Source organism: Dama dama, chromosome 27 (genome assembly GCF_033118175.1).
Source record: "Dama dama isolate Ldn47 chromosome 27, ASM3311817v1, whole genome shotgun sequence".
Lineage (NCBI taxonomy): Eukaryota > Metazoa > Chordata > Mammalia > Artiodactyla > Cervidae > Dama > Dama dama.
The window spans coordinates 60272119-60289540 of record NC_083707.1 but is presented as its reverse complement, the minus strand read 5'-3'; the positions used below and the strand labels follow the sequence as shown (position 1 = coordinate 60289540).

At 35.4% G+C, this 17422-nt stretch overlaps 1 protein-coding gene and 1 non-coding gene across 6 annotated transcripts in view; both read right to left on the bottom strand.

Moving 5' to 3' along the window:
• RELCH (RAB11 binding and LisH domain, coiled-coil and HEAT repeat containing) overlaps window positions 1–17422 on the bottom strand; it is a 111794-nt gene that overhangs the window by 50487 nt on the left and 43885 nt on the right. For all 5 annotated transcript variants that reach the window (XM_061130674.1, XM_061130675.1, XM_061130676.1 and 2 more), the window contains exons 10-13: window positions 16588–16683; window positions 7505–7617; window positions 2988–3078; window positions 211–282 (exon numbers count right to left, since the gene is read on the bottom strand). In XM_061130674.1, coding sequence (XP_060986657.1) covers window positions 211–282; window positions 2988–3078; window positions 7505–7617; window positions 16588–16683 — 372 coding nt within the window. The remainder of the gene's footprint in view (window positions 1–210; window positions 283–2987; window positions 3079–7504; window positions 7618–16587; window positions 16684–17422) is intronic.
• Window positions 1632–1707, bottom strand: LOC133047858 (small nucleolar RNA SNORD36). The gene has a single exon (XR_009690866.1). It is a non-coding gene; the product is annotated as a small nucleolar RNA SNORD36 (small nucleolar RNA).

Here is a 17422-nt window from a genome sequence, read left to right as displayed (position 1 = left end):
ACTCATGTAAAATCAATGGCTAATGTTCCCCTCTGTCTGCAATGTCACATGGTATCAATGTGAGCTTTCTTTATTCAGTTCATCTTCTTCCTTTGTTAGGACAGAATGTGGATTAAAACGTATAATAAGACACCTGAAAAAAAGGATTCTCTATTGCTAAAAAAAGAAGGAAGAGGTTTTTTTTTTTTTAAGAAAAATTACAATTCTTACAGGAAGGTAAGGTGCCAGCGCTCCACAAGATTCTGCCACAAGCAATCTTCTTTCTGGGTATTTGTGATTAATCTAGAGTAAAAAATAAATAAATCAAACATAAGCAACATACCCTCCCTTCCTCCAAAACAGAATTATTTTTCACCACAAATCCTGTTAGGAATGCAATAAAGCTTCTTTCTTTCCACTTGTGAGGATACCTATACCTGGTTCAGGATTAAGGGACTCAGAGAGAGCCTAAAAAATGAGATCACAGGGGTTATCTGTTGAAGAGAAAGAGGATAAAGCAAAGATAAAAATACGGCAAGGTGTCTAGAGATTGTGGGCTTGCCCAAGACAGCTTTCCTTAGGATGTCGGAAGCAACCTTTTCTTTCCCTAGGAACATTATTATGTTTTCAAATTTGGAAAGTCCAGCTTTTAGATATTTACTGATATGGCCTACAATATGTACCAGGAATGATCCTTCATTCCTCTTTTTTCCTCAAGGATTAAGTTGCGAATCATCAATGATTTAACCAAAGCTCCTGACTGGTGTTATGACTGTTTTTAAAGTAAGCGATGTCAATTCACCCCTGCTTGCATATGCAAGATGATGGGGTTTTACTATTGTAATGACTACACTGAATCATAACAAAAAATAACAAAAACAAAAAAATGACACATACTGGGGTTTGTTCCCATATGTCTTCTTCATAGAATATAAATCTTTCTTTGACTGGAAAAGAAGAATATCTTTTCTCATATTCCCATATGAAAAGGTGACATAATTCATTAAAGTATTGGATGCCTAAAATTAAGAAAAGAAATTATGCAGCAATCTACTGGGCAACAAACTGGAGGCAGGCGGTTGACAGATCCCGAATAAACATGATATCCATGTTTATTCGGGTTACAGAAGAAAGAGGAGGCAGGGGGAGTTGTTGGTAACTGAGATCTCTGAGTTAGAGTCAATACAGAAACAGTAACCTCAAGACAAAATGGTTTGAGTGTCATAATACGTTACACATAAACTCACACATTTCTTTACTCTAGCAGGATGAGTCTCAAAATTAAATGTACACACAACAATCAACTGTATTCCTACATACTTTCAATGAACAACCAGAAAAATACAGAAAATTCTATTTACACAATAGTATTAAAAAGAATAAAATATTCAGGAAAAAACTTTAAAAGTATGTAAATTATATTCTGAAGACTATAAAACATTACTGAAAGAAAATTTAAAAGACCTAAATAAATGGAGAAGTGAAGTGAAGTGAAAGTTGCTCAGTCGTGTCCGACTCTTTGAGACCCCATGGACTATACAGTCCATGGAATTCTCCAGGCCAGAATACTGGAGTGGGTAGCCTTTCCCTTGTTCAGGGGGTCTTCCCAACCCAGGGATCATGCCCAGGTCTCCCGCATTGCAGGTGGATTCTTGACCAGTGGAGTAAAAAGCTCAGATTTTACTCTTCACAGTGATTCCAGGTGAAGAAATTCACGCATCATTGCCAAAATAAATGGAAAGACATCTTAAACTCATGGATTGAAAAGTTCACTACTGGAATGGCAACATTCTCCAGACTGATCTACAGATTCAAGGCAATCCTTACAATATCAGCTGGCTTTTTTTGCAGAAATTGACATGTTGATCTTAAAATTTATACAGAAATTAAAGGGACTCAGAATAGCCAAAAACAACCTTGAAAGACAAGAACCAATTTAAGGGTTGGGGCTTCTTTTGTGGGTGATAAAACTGTTCTAAAATTGACTGTAGTGATGGCTGTGTATCTCTGTGACTACTAAAAACCACTGAATTGTAGACTTTAAATAGGTGAGTTGTATGTTATCTGAATTACAATCTCAATAAAGCTTAAAAGAAGATCGAAAAACAATTTAAAAAAGACATGTACATATATAGAACTGTAGAGAACTGTAAAATCAAAGTTGTGTATATTGTTTCCAACTTAACTTGATTTTCAGTGATTAGAGTCTTACCCTAAGTTATGTGCATTATAAGCTACAGGTAACATAGGGACTGTCAGAGATAATATGAATATATATAATGTTCCCTTTCAAATAATGTCTCTAGATTACTAAATTAGTAGATGACTCTATAAATTTTAAAGAAAAAAATGAATATCTGAAGAAAGTGGGAAGAGAATTCTCGAAGACCATATACTTTGGCAATATTCTGGAGAATAATATTTTTTCTTAAGAACAAGTGACAGAGCAGGTATAAATAAGGCCATGAAATCTGTCTTCATAAGTAAGAAATCCATCTTTTTAAGATGGAACAATGAGTTACTTAATGACCTAAATGTCAAGTGTACAAAGTCAAAGATCCTGAGTTCTAGAGATGACAGGAACATTCAATATAAAACCAGAAGTGTAGTTAGTAAATAGTGAGTTGAATCATAAATACACAGACTTCTTACATCAAAGGTTTACACTTTATATTCTGTATATATTTGTAATATATATAAGTATACAGTATATACAGATACTATGTCTATTATTTACCCCCTTACTTATACATACACAGAACCTCTTGCTTTCCCTGAACTCATTAGTTTTTTTATATTTTTTTTGTATTTTGTATCTCACTTGATTCAGAATAAAGCAAAACATCCCAGATGTTTCTTAAGCACTGTTAAACCACCGGGCTGGGCAACAAAAATAGTAGCATAATTTATATCCCACACATTTTCTAATAGCATTTTTAAAAGATAATATGAGCATTTACAATCACCTAGAATACAACAGCTAGAGAAAACCCAATATAGCTATTTACCTGTTCCCAACACTGTGGTAAAAGTTCAGCTTCAACACGTGTGGGTCCAACGTGACGTGCAAATGCCACACAGCCCGTCAGTATCATTTGCCTGAAAGACAGAATGAACGGATGTCGACTAGCATTTGTGTTAGAAAGCACGGCCCGTCAGTATCATTTGCCCGAAAGACAGAATGAACGGATGCAGACTAGCATTTGCGTTAGAAAGCGCAACCAGGACTCAGGGTTAAAGAGGCAGCTCTAATCACCATGGAGCACAACTAGTTTTGTAAGATCAAATTTGACTGTTGACTTTTCCCAATGGATAGGCTGCCCCAAGGGAGTGAGTTTCTTAAGACTAGTCCTTCCAGCAACAGCAACACCATTTGAGAGATATTGTGAAGAGATTCTCTACCGCTGTAAAGCTGAATCTCCTAAATTAACTTCCCATATATATAATACATTCTGAGATTATCCTTAATGCTTCCACTTCTAATGAATTTCAGTTTCTAGTCACTAAATCAATCTATGATTACTTTCCCAGTATTCTTATAATTCAGTTTCCCAGGCGGCACAGTGGTAAAGAATCCACCTGCCAATGCAGCAGACCCAAATGACATGGGTTCGATCCCTGGGTTGGGAACATCCCCTGGAAGAGGAAATGGCAACCCAGTCCAATATTCTTGCCTGGAAAATTCCATGGACAGAGGAGCCTGGCAGGCTACAGTCCATGGGGTCGCAAAGAGTCGGACATGACTGAGCAGATTTCTGTAATTAAAAATTATGATACCGTATTAGTAAAATGATACTTCAGTGAGATTTTTTTGGTATTGAACCCAAGATAACTGTGGTAGGTAGCTTCTGACATGACTCCTAATGAGGTCTGTCTCCCGATATTCATGCCTATGTGTAATCCCATCTTGGTGAGTGTAGACTGGACCCAATGATTTGCTTCTAATGAACAGAATAATGGCCAAAGGGATGAGATGTCACTTATGAGATCAGGCTACAAAGGCCTGTGACATCCATCTCGTGAGACAGTCTTTTTTGCCTTCTCAGCTGGCATGCTCTGAAGACACTACCATGTTGAATGGTTTCATGTGGAGAGAAACTGAAGGCAACTTCTGGCTATAAATCAGTGAAAGAGGAACCAAGGCCTGCATTCCAAAGATCCATGAGAAACTGAATCCCGCCAATGACCAGCCACGTGAATGAGTTCAGACGCAAATCCTCCCCCCATGGACCTTGAGGTGACTACAGCCACAGACAACACCTTGACTACAGCTTTATAAGAGACCCAGATGAACTGACTCACATAAATCGCAATACAAGTGTTACTTTAAACCACTTTCTTTTGGGGTAATTTGTTATAAAACAATATATAAATAATTACTATGATAGTTTCATTTGATGATAGATTTATAATTCAAAATTTTGAAAAAGATTTTTCGCTTTTCAGAATGAAGGTACATTTAAAATGACTCTGAAAGTCAGAATGGTAAGTTTTTTTTTTTCTTACTTCTGATTATCTAGGACTTCAAAACCAGTAAAGCTTGATGGAAAAAAAAAGCATGTTTTCCATAGATGTTTCAAAGTAGCCAACTTTAAGGAAAACCAAAACAGAATGTTTAATTCATATCAACTATAAAAGCAATTACTCATTGCTGTTTCTTAAAATATGTCTATTTAACCGAAAATTGAAGAGTGACTTTACGTTTCTACTTAGTCTATCCAAGTCAGCTACAACTGTTCTCTCAGGCTGAGGAGAACAATGACAGACAGTAAGTATATGGATGGCAGGAAAATGTTGAGCCAATATGTCTTCATTGTATATGGCAGCTTCCTTTCACCATAACCTTGTAATTTTTATCTATATGATTTCCCTTTATACTTATGTCACTGTCTTCTCTGATGGCTTCTCAACTTTTCCTTTTCTATTTTCTCCTACTTTAGGAAGGCAAGTAAAGTGGATAAAAGAAAAATGGAAGAAGAAATTCCCAGGCTTTAAGATAGACATTTAGCTTCCTACCAAAAATTTCTTCATTTCTGATCATTTCTACCCCTACTAGTCTGTTAAAATGAGAAGTCATATACATAGGTTTCAGAAATATTTGATAATTATAATAAATGAACTGTTGAAATTTAAGCATTTTGAAAAAATGTAAGGAAGTATACACTTGTATAAGACCTTCATGAGAAATAACTTTAAGTTGTGAGTCACCATCACTATATTAAACATGTACAAATTTGTTCAAAAACTGTTAAGCCCCTCAAAATAAACTTCTTAGTCAGCAGAATTAAGAGTCACAATTCTAAAAAGTACGTCAGTTTTGAAATATACTTGAAAACAGAAAAGATCAGATGGCTACAGATTATTAATAGCATTGGAAACAGACTCCTGTGATAGTAAAAATACTCTACTTGTGGAAAATCATAAATACTGTTCCTACTTGTGAAATTATTTGACTGGTATTTGACACAATGGGCTTCCCGTGTGGCTCAGCTGGTAAAGAATCCTCCTGCAATGCAGCAGACCTGGGTTCGATCCTTGGGTTGGGAAGATCCCCTGGAGAAGAGAAAGGCTACCCATTCCAGTATTCTGGCCTGAAGAAATTCCATGGGCTATAGTTCCAATACTCTGGCCACCTGATGGGAAGAACTGACTCACTGGAAAAGACCCTGATGCTGGGAAAGATTGAAGGCGGGAGGAGAAGGAGACGACAGAGGGTGAGATGTTTGGATGGCATCACCGACTCGATGGACATGAGTTTAGGTCAACTCTGGGAGTTTGTGATGGACAGGGAGGCCTGGCGTGCTGCAGTCCGTGGGGTCACAAACAGTAGGACATGACTGAGCAACAGAACTGACAGAACAGGTGGAAATATGGTGTTAGTTACGGCTGCTAGCAAAGAATTACCAAAAACGGAATATAGCTGTGCATAAAACTGGACAGTCACACAAGGAAGCTTGTGATTCAGTAAGTAAAGAAAAGTAATAACTGATTATATGTCAAACTTAAGCTAATTTAAAAATTTTGCTTTATTTTTTATTCACATCAAATATAGCTAACAGTTTAGCTTATTTAAATAAATAAGTTTATTTCTGAAAAGTGGAAGATCAACTGTGAACATTTGTGTGTAAATCCTGATGTAGCTTGACCTGAAGTCAGGCTGTACCTATCAGTACTTTTGGCCACCAGGTGGCAGCTGTTAGCTTTACATGAAGAGTCTGTAAAAACAGGCTATGTAAATTGAGATATTTTTGCCTTGCATTCTAAAAATGACAATGTAATAAGTAGTATTTAATTACTAATTAAGTTTCCAAGATAGGAAATAGTATTTTCAAGGAGAAGATAAAATATTTAATTTTCCTAAATAGCACCATCAAATTGTCCTCCGAAAATTTTCAGTTTGCAAAGGATGGAACCTGATTGAATTTCCCTTACTTCTATTCAGCTAGCAGGTAGATTAATCTTGACTGGATCCTGAAAAAAACATGTCTCTCTGCTTGCTCAGGTATATTTTAATAAGGGCAGGAAAGAGACACATGTTCACAGAGCTTACAAGTCTACATGACTTTTTATTCTCATGGTGGAGAGATTCCTTGTGTTTTAAATTTTGGGCTTGATTTGTCTTATGGTTCACTTTATAATTCTCCAACATTCTCAGAAGAGGTAAAAACTGTAACAGTAAAACAAGAACTAAAATGATATCAAGTTACCTAATCTTAATGTACAATTCTACTGTTTTGCAAATGTATAAGCAAAAATTATCAGATTAAGATAGAAAATTACAATGTGGCAACATTTCAACAGCTCAGTCTTGTCCAACTGGTGCTTAGTCTGCTTACCCTCCACTAGGATAGTCTGTTCACGTTCACACTTGCACAGCTTCTCCTAGTGTTTAAAAGTCTACTTTCTGGGGAGACATCTATCACGATTGCCTGAGCAAAAAACCCATTCCCCTTTCTTGCAGAAGTCTCTTGGCTATGTGTCTTATCCCCCTGGCCCCACCACTCTCAAGCCCCTCACCACCCCCAAGTACAACTCATTTCTCCACTCAGGCATCCTTGACTGTGGCGTTTGAATCAGGACTAAGCAAAACACTGTATCCCTCTAGCCATACCGAAACTGCTTTACAGACAGCTTGGTGATGCAGACATTCCTATGTTAAATATTTTATTTCTGGTAAAGCATAACTATTAAGAGGCCATGTGGTATCTAGTTCATCTGTGGAGGGAAAAGGGAAATATTTAGGAGTTCTTGGAAATCAAATGTGAAAGAGAAAAGCAAAGACTTAATGGAATAATTAGCAGTCCAAAGACAACTAACACAAAGTGCAGAAGTTCAACGTAAGCAGTTGGAATGACAAGAAGGAAAACACTGTAGGGCACTGTGAACAAGGTCAGTGCTTCCTTTATCAAAAGAGACCTCAGACAGAAAAGATGGCATTGAGATTAAAAAGGGAATCATGATGCCACATTAATAAAATGAGCAAGTAAACACTATATTTATTTCCCAAAGAAGCAGTCATATTCACCTCTGCTCATCATCTGGCCTCTTGATCAAATTGAAAAGTATGTGGAGAAGCTGGTCTCTCTCCTTAGGCTCAGGATGCAGGCAGGCTGTACACAATATGAGGGGGATCAACTCCTAAAGAAACACGAAGGTGGAAAAAGTCAAAGTAAAAATGCATTGCAGAGTATTCTTTTCCCCCCAAAGTATTCATAAATGGAAGTTTTAAATGAAATAAACCTCAACATAGAGAGGAGCATATTTTTATTCTGTAAGGCTGATAATTCAAGAGAAAAACAGAAACATAGTTATGGAGTGATTGTGCAGAAGGTGCATATCACAATGCAATAAAGTAACTTATGATTGAACTAACCTTGTTTTCTCATCCAATACTTCCCAAGGGTCTATTACCTTTTACACTAAGCAACATTTTATCTTACTAAAAGCTGATATAGTAGTTTAAATTTTGAAAGTGCTTTTAAATAAAAACTTGCAGAAGTTAACTATATTTTAAAACCTAAAATGAAAAACAGAAAATAAAGATAACTCTTCATACTTCCATAAGCACAGAAGGATCAGAAATAACTAATAATTTTATACCCTTAGCACCTAACCTAGTGCATAATTAAAAAGACCATCTTCACAGGTGCTGAATGCTCTCCATAAAAGCATTTGCAGAAATGTTCTATATTGAAATGAAAATTTTAAATATTTTGTTCCACTTTCAACATACAGAGGTAAATTTAGTATTTTCAAGGAAACAGACAAGAGTTTACTTCTCTTTTACAAAAAGTTTTTTTCACATTTTAATTAAACTGAGGCAAAATTCTAAAATACATTTAAAAGATATCAATTTTTTTTCACTTTTGAAGTAGATTTGAAAATCTAATGAAGTAAAAGTTCAAAAGTGATAAAGTACTTTTGGAGAGAAATCCTTTAAGTCATTTTGCAGATATTTTAAAGAAATCCCTAAATTACTAGGATATAATAAAAAGGGCAGAATGATTATTCCCATTTATTTTTCCCATCTACCTCCCTACCCACCAAAAAGTACTAGCAGATTTAAAATAGGAATCAATCACTATGTACTAATGCATGACACTTTAAAGAAAAGTCTACATTATTCTGAAGATGCTCCCTTAGAAACAGATGATATGCTTTTAGAGAAGTTGAGATTGAAACTAAGGCATGACTAGAAATCCTTTCCATTACTTCTAATGTCTTACATATATGCTGTTAAATTATGATTACTCGGTATAAACCTAAATTCAAAGCAAAAAGATGTAGATAAGAAGAGGAAAAACAAATCTGAGAAGCAAAAACAAATTTAAAACACTTATTCTGCCATCTTTCAATGGCACCCCACTCCAGTGCTCTTGCCTGGAGAATCCCAGGGACGGGGGAGCCTGGTGGGCTGACGTCTGTGGGGTCGCACAGAGTCAGACACAACTGAAGTGACTTCGTAGCAGCAGTAGTAGTAGGTTTTAGATTAGTGAATAACTGAAAAGTGGGGAAAATAATTTTGCACTGGGAATGGAACAGTATATGTATGGGTCCTTGTATTTTGATGTTTTCCAAAGATGCTTACTCTGAGGCTTGATGGGTGAGGACCAATAATACCAAGGCTCCTCAGAGAACCCCACTGAGATGCTGAGGGCCAGTGACACTAGTGAGAGGACTGGGGTGGCGCGCAAGCACAGCCCACTGAGAGTGAAAGCTTAGGATGAAAAGGCAGTTATTCTACAAAGTACCAACAAAAAGAGAGAGTATCTTAATGCCTGAAAAATCAGAAAGGCCCTAAGTATTTAACTTGTACTTTTCCCTCATGGCCGATCTTTCTCTCCCATGGGTTTTCTTGCTTTCTCCTAACCCTTCTTCCTGCTTCCCAATCATCTCCAAACATTCACTCTTAAACTATCTCACTCTACTCTCTTCCTATTGCATTACTCTTTAAAGAAACAAAGTTATGAAGTGTAGGTAAGATATCTGCTCTAACTGCAAGTACATGCATACACCCTCTGTTTAAAATACAGAATAACAGTTAGTTTCTTTATCTCAAAAACAGGTATACCAAAATAACTGTGTTACAGTTTACTTTTTGTGCCTTACATTTTCTTTTCCTTTTTTCTTTTTTTTAAACCACGAGGCTTAGTGACTCTTAATCAAAGAGGAATTTTATGTTATGTATTACTGTAATGAATCTTTTAACTGGAATGTGGCTACAGATGTGCCAAACCAAAAACACTAAACTCGGAGTTCGAAGAGCTCCTGTCTCAAAACTACTAAGTACCAAAGAACCCAGTGAAAACTGTGAAGTTCTCTTGAGTTTTTGTTTCCTCAACTGAAACATACAGGAATTAAGCTGAGTACAGAAATAAAAAATACATATATTATGTCATTTTCTTATCTATTGCTAATAAGATTGTTAATTTTCCTTTCTGAGATCAAAGCTGGCCTCAAAACCCTCCTCAACACAGCAACCAATCCAAACAGCAACCAATCCAAACGGACACATAGGAAAGGAAAAAAAAAAAATTGTCACTCCTTGTCTCCTTGAACTTTAAAATTCTGTGAATTTAGGGCTTTAGAGAAATATTCTTCCACTTTTCTCAATCACAGTTAGTAATAATTTACACTGCCATCTGTTTTTATTTCTTGCTGGCTAAAATAGCAAATGTGGGAAGTCAGTGCCAATACACTTTGGTTGATACTCTACGCCAAGGAGAACGGGGGACATCCGGGCACCTTGAAGGCTGTGGCAGTTACGAAGTGTGCCAGATGGCTTCCTCTTCCTGAGCATCGCTGAGCTGAGAAGAGGTCCAGAAGGTGATGGCAGGAAAAAGTGGAAGCTGCAGTCTGTTTGTGACAGAGCCATCAGGACTTTAATTGCTAGGTTATGACCAACTTCAAATATCCTCATTTCCTCTTCCTTTATCATTCATTTAATCACAACTTCTAGTTATACCACTCTTCAAATAATGAATTCTGTAATGTGATAATTACAATAATTAAATAATCAAATAATGAATTCTGCTGTGCTGCCTATCTTACGTCTTGTAAATTCACCGTTTTCAAGCCTCTGACGTACTAGTCTATCCACAAAACTCTATTTAGGATTTTCACACTACAGTTGACCCTTGGACAACACAGGTTTGAACTGTGCTGTGGGTCCACTTATATGAAGTGTGTGTGGTTAGTCACTCAGTCCTGTCTGACTCTTTGCAACCCCATAGACTATAGCCCGCCAGGCTCCCTTGTCCATGGGGATTCTCCAGGCAAGAATACTGGAGTGGGTTGCCATGCTCTCCTCCAAGAGATCTTCCCAACCCAGGGATCAAACCCAGGTCTCCTGCATTGCAGGTGGATTCTTTACTGTCTGAGCCGCCAGGAAAGCCCAAGAATACTGGAGTGCATAGCCCATCCCTTCTTCAGGGGATCTTCCCAACCCAGGAATTGAACCAGGGTCTCCTTCATTGCAGGCGGATTCTTTACCAGCTGAGCTACCAGGGAAGCCCACTTATATGCAGATTTTACCCCATAAACATGTACTACATTACTACACGGATCTGTGGTTGACTGAATTTAAACTTATACTTGGATACTCAACTGTGTGGCGGTCAGCACACATAATCTGTGCACTGTTCAAGGAAGGGTCAGTGGTACGCATAAATGTATAGATTTGAATCAATATTCTCCCATTGGTATCATCATCTCCAACTGAAAAAATCTAGTGTTTAAAATAGTTTCCTTATAATTCTAAATAAAATATTTAAAAACTGGCATCTAGATTTTCAAAAGACAATGTGACAGTGGTTTTAAAAATGTCTTTGAATAATAACCATGGCAAGATAATAAAGCTTTGATAAACATGATATCCAAAAGGAATCCATCCCTTGCCTACCCCACATAAAAACGTTACTGAGTCCATATTTCAAGGCAGCAGGAATTTAAAATATTTTCAAACATGCTTTATCAGTTAACGTGTACTGAAGTGAAATATAAAACTGATCTCCTACTGATCATTAGAGAGGAAATCAGTGTAGTAATCCAATTACAGAAGGTATTCCAGCAGTTTCTTACCATGGACACTAGGAAAGATATTTCTAAGGCCTTTAGAATTCGTTAATCTAAAAGACTTAGTAATCTGCACTTTACTCAAGTAAATGAGTTTCTGCCATTTTGACAACACTAGTTCTCTCCATATGAAGGACCTCCCACCCCTCCTATGAAATTTTGTACAGAATTAAACAGGAAAGGCTTCCAGTATTTTTCTTTCAGTTCTATAAGTAAAACAAAATAAATTCTAATGATAATAAAGAAATCATTTTCAAGGTAGTAAATGTCTTCAGAGATGATTACATTTGATTTAATGAAAACTTTTACTTGACTTTCTTAGTCTTTAAAGATTAGTATGTGTTCAGACTACAAAAACAGAAGAAAAATAGTACTTAAACAGGATCTAACAATGTGAGTGATCAGATGTTAAAGAGAAAAGATATGAACTAGGAAATGAGATCAGGCACAATTTAAAATTTAAAAAAGTATGGGAATGTTGATATGATAATGACTCTAAGATCTGAAAGGAATCTAAAATACAAAAGGAAGTACTGCACTTAGATCAGATGCCAGTGAGGAAATGTTTGAGTACTTCAGGTCAGGAAGCAAAATTCTACAATTCTAGAAAGGTAATATCAGTTCAATTAATTATAGGTCACCACTTGTCTTCACTATTCCACTGAAAATATTTCCTATAACCCAAGCTTCGAAAAAATTTTAGATGGCTGTTACTAAATTTTTTTCATCTAGTCTTTTGCCTAGGAATTAAGCAATAGTGAATTACAATTTAAATTCAAATACTGATAAGTATACACCCTTTGATTTGGATTTTCAGTTGAAATTTGTCATGACGTTGGTAGTACATATAAAGAAAAAAAAAATTACAAAGACTTATATAAGGAAAAGACAAGATTACTCACCTCTGGAAAAGTTTTATACTTCAAAGGCTGCTAAAATACCTATTTTTAGAATTATTAACATCTATAACTCCCAGGTCTCAGCCTTTAGGAAGCCTAACTGAAATACTTAAGTGACTTTTAAACTCTGGTACTGCTAAACAGCATGTGATTTGCTCTGAAAATTACAAGATACACACACACAAACACAACATGGGTGAAGAAGGTGGACCAAGCTTACGCAACTTACTATTTACTTTACTATACTGTACTACTACATTACACTCATACAATTATAAATTATATTATTACTCTTGAGTTAAAAATTTACCATAGAGCAACCACAAATGGTAATGTAAAGGAGTAAAGTTTGGTTTCTTAGAAGATGAACAAGTCTTTAGAGGTACTAGCTAGTTATTAAGGCTTTTAGGGAATTGGTGCTCTCCTGTATCTTTTTTCTTTGTCCAGCTTTAATGATACACATCTTATACAACACACTCTAAAACAGCCAATGGGTCAAAGGAATCACTCAGGAAATTAAAATACTTTGAGATAAATGAAAAACAGAACATACCAAAACATGTGAGATGCAGCATAAGCAGAACACAGAGGGAAATTTATAGCCATAATCACCTACATTAAAAAAAACGAGATTCCAATTCAACAACCTTGTCACAAAAAGGAAACTAAACTAAAGGCCAGCAGAAAGAAGAAAATAATAAAGATTACAGCAGAAGTAAGTGAAATATAGGACCCCAAAAAAACAAAAAAAAAACAGAATCAACAACATCAGAAGTTGGCTCTTTGAAAGGATCAATGCAATTGACAATCTTTTACCTTGACTGACTAAGATAAAAATAAAGAAGATGCAAATAACTAGAATCAGAAATAAAGGAGAGGACATTAGTAACAAACTTAAAAAAATTAAAAGGATTATAAATGAATACCATAAACAATGGTCCACCAACAGGCTAGATAATAAATGAACTTATTCCTAGAATCACATAAATGACCAAAACTGACACAAGAAGAAACAGAAAATAAAAACAGACCTGTAACAGGCAAATAGATTGAATCAATAATTAAAAAACCTCTAGGATCAGATGACTTTGCTTGTGAATTCTAAAACACATTTAAAGAATTATTAATACTGATCCTACTCAACTCTTTGAAAGAACAGAAAAGGAGGAACAATTCTTAACACATTCTATGTGCAAATACTATAAAGAATTTCCTATTCATAAAATACAAGAGTTAATGCTGTTTGAATGTCAATATTCCTCAAAGTGATCCACAGATTCAGTGCAATTCCTATCAAAATTCAAATGACTTTTATGGCAGAGACCAAAACTGAGCATCCCATTACGTGGAACCAAAAGGGGCCCTAAATGGCTAAATGATACTGAAAAAGAGGACAAATCTGGAAGACTCATACTTCCTAATTTGAAAACTTACTGTAAAGCTACAGTAATCAAAACAGAGTAGAACAGGCATAAAGATAAACATAAAGACCCATGGTACAGAATTGAAAGTATAGAAATGAATCCAAACATCTACATCAAACTGATTTTTGACAAAGCTGCCATGACCATTCAATAAAGAAACAATTGTGTCTTCAACAAATGGTGCTGGGACACTTGGGTAACTACATGAAAAGAATACAGTTCTGAACTCCTGCCTCACTCCATATATTAACAAAAAACAAAACAAAAACATGGATCAATCACCTAAATATAAGAGCTAAAGGTATAGAACTATTAGAAGAAAATATAGGGGTAAATCTTTCTGACTTTATTAGCTTTGGCAATGGATTCTTAGATGGATATCAAAAACATAAGCAACAAAAGAAAAAAACAGAGAAATCAGATTTCACAGAAATGAAAAACATCTGTCCATTTAAGGACAACATCCAACTACAGGACAGAAGAAAATACTTGCAAATCATATATGAGGTCAGAGTTTAATATCCAGAATTGTAAGAACTCTTACAATTCAAAGACAAACAATCCACTTAAAAAATGGGCAAAGGATTTACTAAAATTTGCTGCATGTGAGATGATAGCTCAGGGACAGGGGAAGAAAAGCTCTTATTGTACATCTTTTCATATTCAAAAGATGTTAAACCATGACTATACATTATTTAATCAAACCTTACACTCTGTTTTTAATGCTTTTAAATTATCTAGGATATTGCTATGATCAATCATACAAATGGACATTTTAATTGTATTCACATACCAATAAAAAGGTTTACACTGATAAAAGAACACAAAAAACTTGAGAAATAAGAAAAAACAAAAATGTTAATCCTTAAATTATAAGACCTTTTAAAAAAATATAAATTAATGGAACTAGAGTAAAATATTAAATACAAGTAATCCAATATCAAAGGAAAAAATCAAATAAAAGTTTTGTGCTTCTATGCCCTGGGATTAGTTTCAAAGAAAGGCAAGATAAACCTAATTATTTACCAATTTAATTTTGAGGGACTACAACTCTGGTATATTAAAAATGGTAAATTTTCTGGTAAAACAAAATATGATACAAATGATTAAGTAAACAAAGATAAGTGATCAATTCTTCATGAAATTTTAAGTATAAAAATATTTTTAAATATAAAAAACGTAAATCAGCCAGAAAAGTAAACATCATACCACAAATAAAATATACATGTATATATAAATATATGCTTACATATATATTTATATATGTAATATATCTGATTACTGATGGTGCAAATTTATAAAAACTTCATGCAGTACAATCAGATTTTAGTGGTAGAGTTTTTTATGATTAAAAAAGGGAAAATAAAAATTAAAAAAAAGCTTAAACTGCATCTCATAACAATTAGGTTTCTATGCTATTTTAAAGATTATCTTAAGGAAACATAGTAAAAGGGATGCAAACATTAATGCATTGCACAGATTATGTTACAAGCTGAAAAAGGAAAAAGAAGCTCAAACACCATTCTGCCAGGCAGAACTGCAAAACAATCTGAAATTGGACACTGATCCTTGAAGACATAGAAAATTTTCATACTACTTAATATCTTACAACTATTCTTAAATGTTAGGTAAAATAAAACCATAAGTAAGAAAACAGTCATGTTTATCATTTTTAAATTAAAAATACCTATAGGTATAAAAATTATTGAAGCTCTACATATACGTCTTCTTGAGGATCAGTACAAATTTCGTGTGCTAAACAGATAATTAAGGATAAGCTCTTATATGGGTATTGCCAATGCACTGTGTACCTATCATACTGTAGGTCCCATGAATTATGATTAAAACCAGTGGTAAAGATTAAGAGGATAACAAAAGAAAACTTGTAGGACACGTTTGATAATAGTCTTAACCTATTTAAAAAATTTGTGAATTGCAAATTGATTTCATAAATTGAATAATTCAAATAAATAAACTTGTTTGTAAATAAATCATTCACTATTTAAATGAGATTACAAATAATTTTTCCTTAATCTTTTAATGGTGAAATATAACTCTAAAGAATACTTTCTATAGTATTTATGGCTTATAACATAGGCAATGTGTACCAAAATAAATCTGCTACTCTATTTTAGACATTTAAAGCATCTGTCAATAACAGGTTAGCTACAAGAAAAACAAAAAGATACTCTCAAAAGTTATTGCAGACAATATTATTGCTATCCTATTCTAAGACAAGTCTAACTACTGCCAAACAAATAAACTAACACTAATAAGAGGTAACTACAAGTACATTTAAGAAAAGAGTTATATTATTAGTCCCTATTAATGTTCAATCCCATGACTGTCTATTTCTGTAGGCAAGTCACGCATGTCATATCAAGAGAGAGATCAAATAAATTAGTTAACTGGTCATGTAGAGAACGGACAGTGTTCATGGCACATAAATGGACCTACAGTAATAGTTAGTGTTGCAGAAGCTAATGATGCTTTAAGCAAAACTGGAAAACATGAATACCATGCAGTTTTACTGAACTCACCTGACAGAGGTGTAAAACCATTCTCTAGGAGCAGAGATGCATGCACAAAAGTAAGAATATGATTGCAAGTAATAGACTTTAACAAAATAAAAATATAACACTAAACTTCAAAATGACGAAAAATGGACAACATGATGATCTGGGGGATGACAGTGCTCCTCTGGGCCTCACCTCTCTCTTGGCCAACAGCACGTTGGGGACGATGTGCGGCAGGCAGCGGCCCAGCATCAGCATGACGCTCGTCTCACTGTCTGCGATCCGAGACACCTAGAGGACCACAGGGTTAATCACGGACGGCACTGGAGGCCTCCTGCGCGTGACGGGACTTCAAGGCTATGACTTGGGCCCTGTCACTTCTGTTTCAAACACATATTCAAAAGGACAATTTATGATGAGGAGGAAAACAAAAACAACCACCACCTGAGATTCCAAACAGGACAAACATTTTTGTAGACCAGAAATGGATTTAAAACACTAGTAAGAAGCAAGGGAGCAGACAGGGAGGCTTACTAGACTTCAGTTCTGGGAACAAAGAACGGTAACACAGGACTGGGGCAGCTTCAATGGTTTTCAATCTTTGTTTTGGGGGGAAAGGTACCCACATAGTCACGATCTTTGGCTAAGGTGAAAGAGTAGTTTGCATAGTGAAAACGCATGCAGGGGGAAGTCCAGGGGGGCTGCCCCAGTCTTACAGTGAGAACTGCCAGACTGCCTCCAAACCACTCTCTAGCTCTCTCAGATTCCTAACGGCACTGTGGGACAGAAGCCCAGGAGAGGTGAAGTGGAAGCAACCACAAGAAAGGCATTAACAGAAAGGGAGAAGGATCAAGAAAGGAGGAAAAAAACCACCCTTTTAAGATAAGCCTGCAACAACCGCTACAAAGGACTTGATGAAAAGAAATCCGAGAGCCAATAAACTCTGCAATCAAAGACAATCAATCCTAGAGAAATCAAAAATGGAGTAATCTAAAAATAACCAAAGTTACAAATAATATATACACCTGAC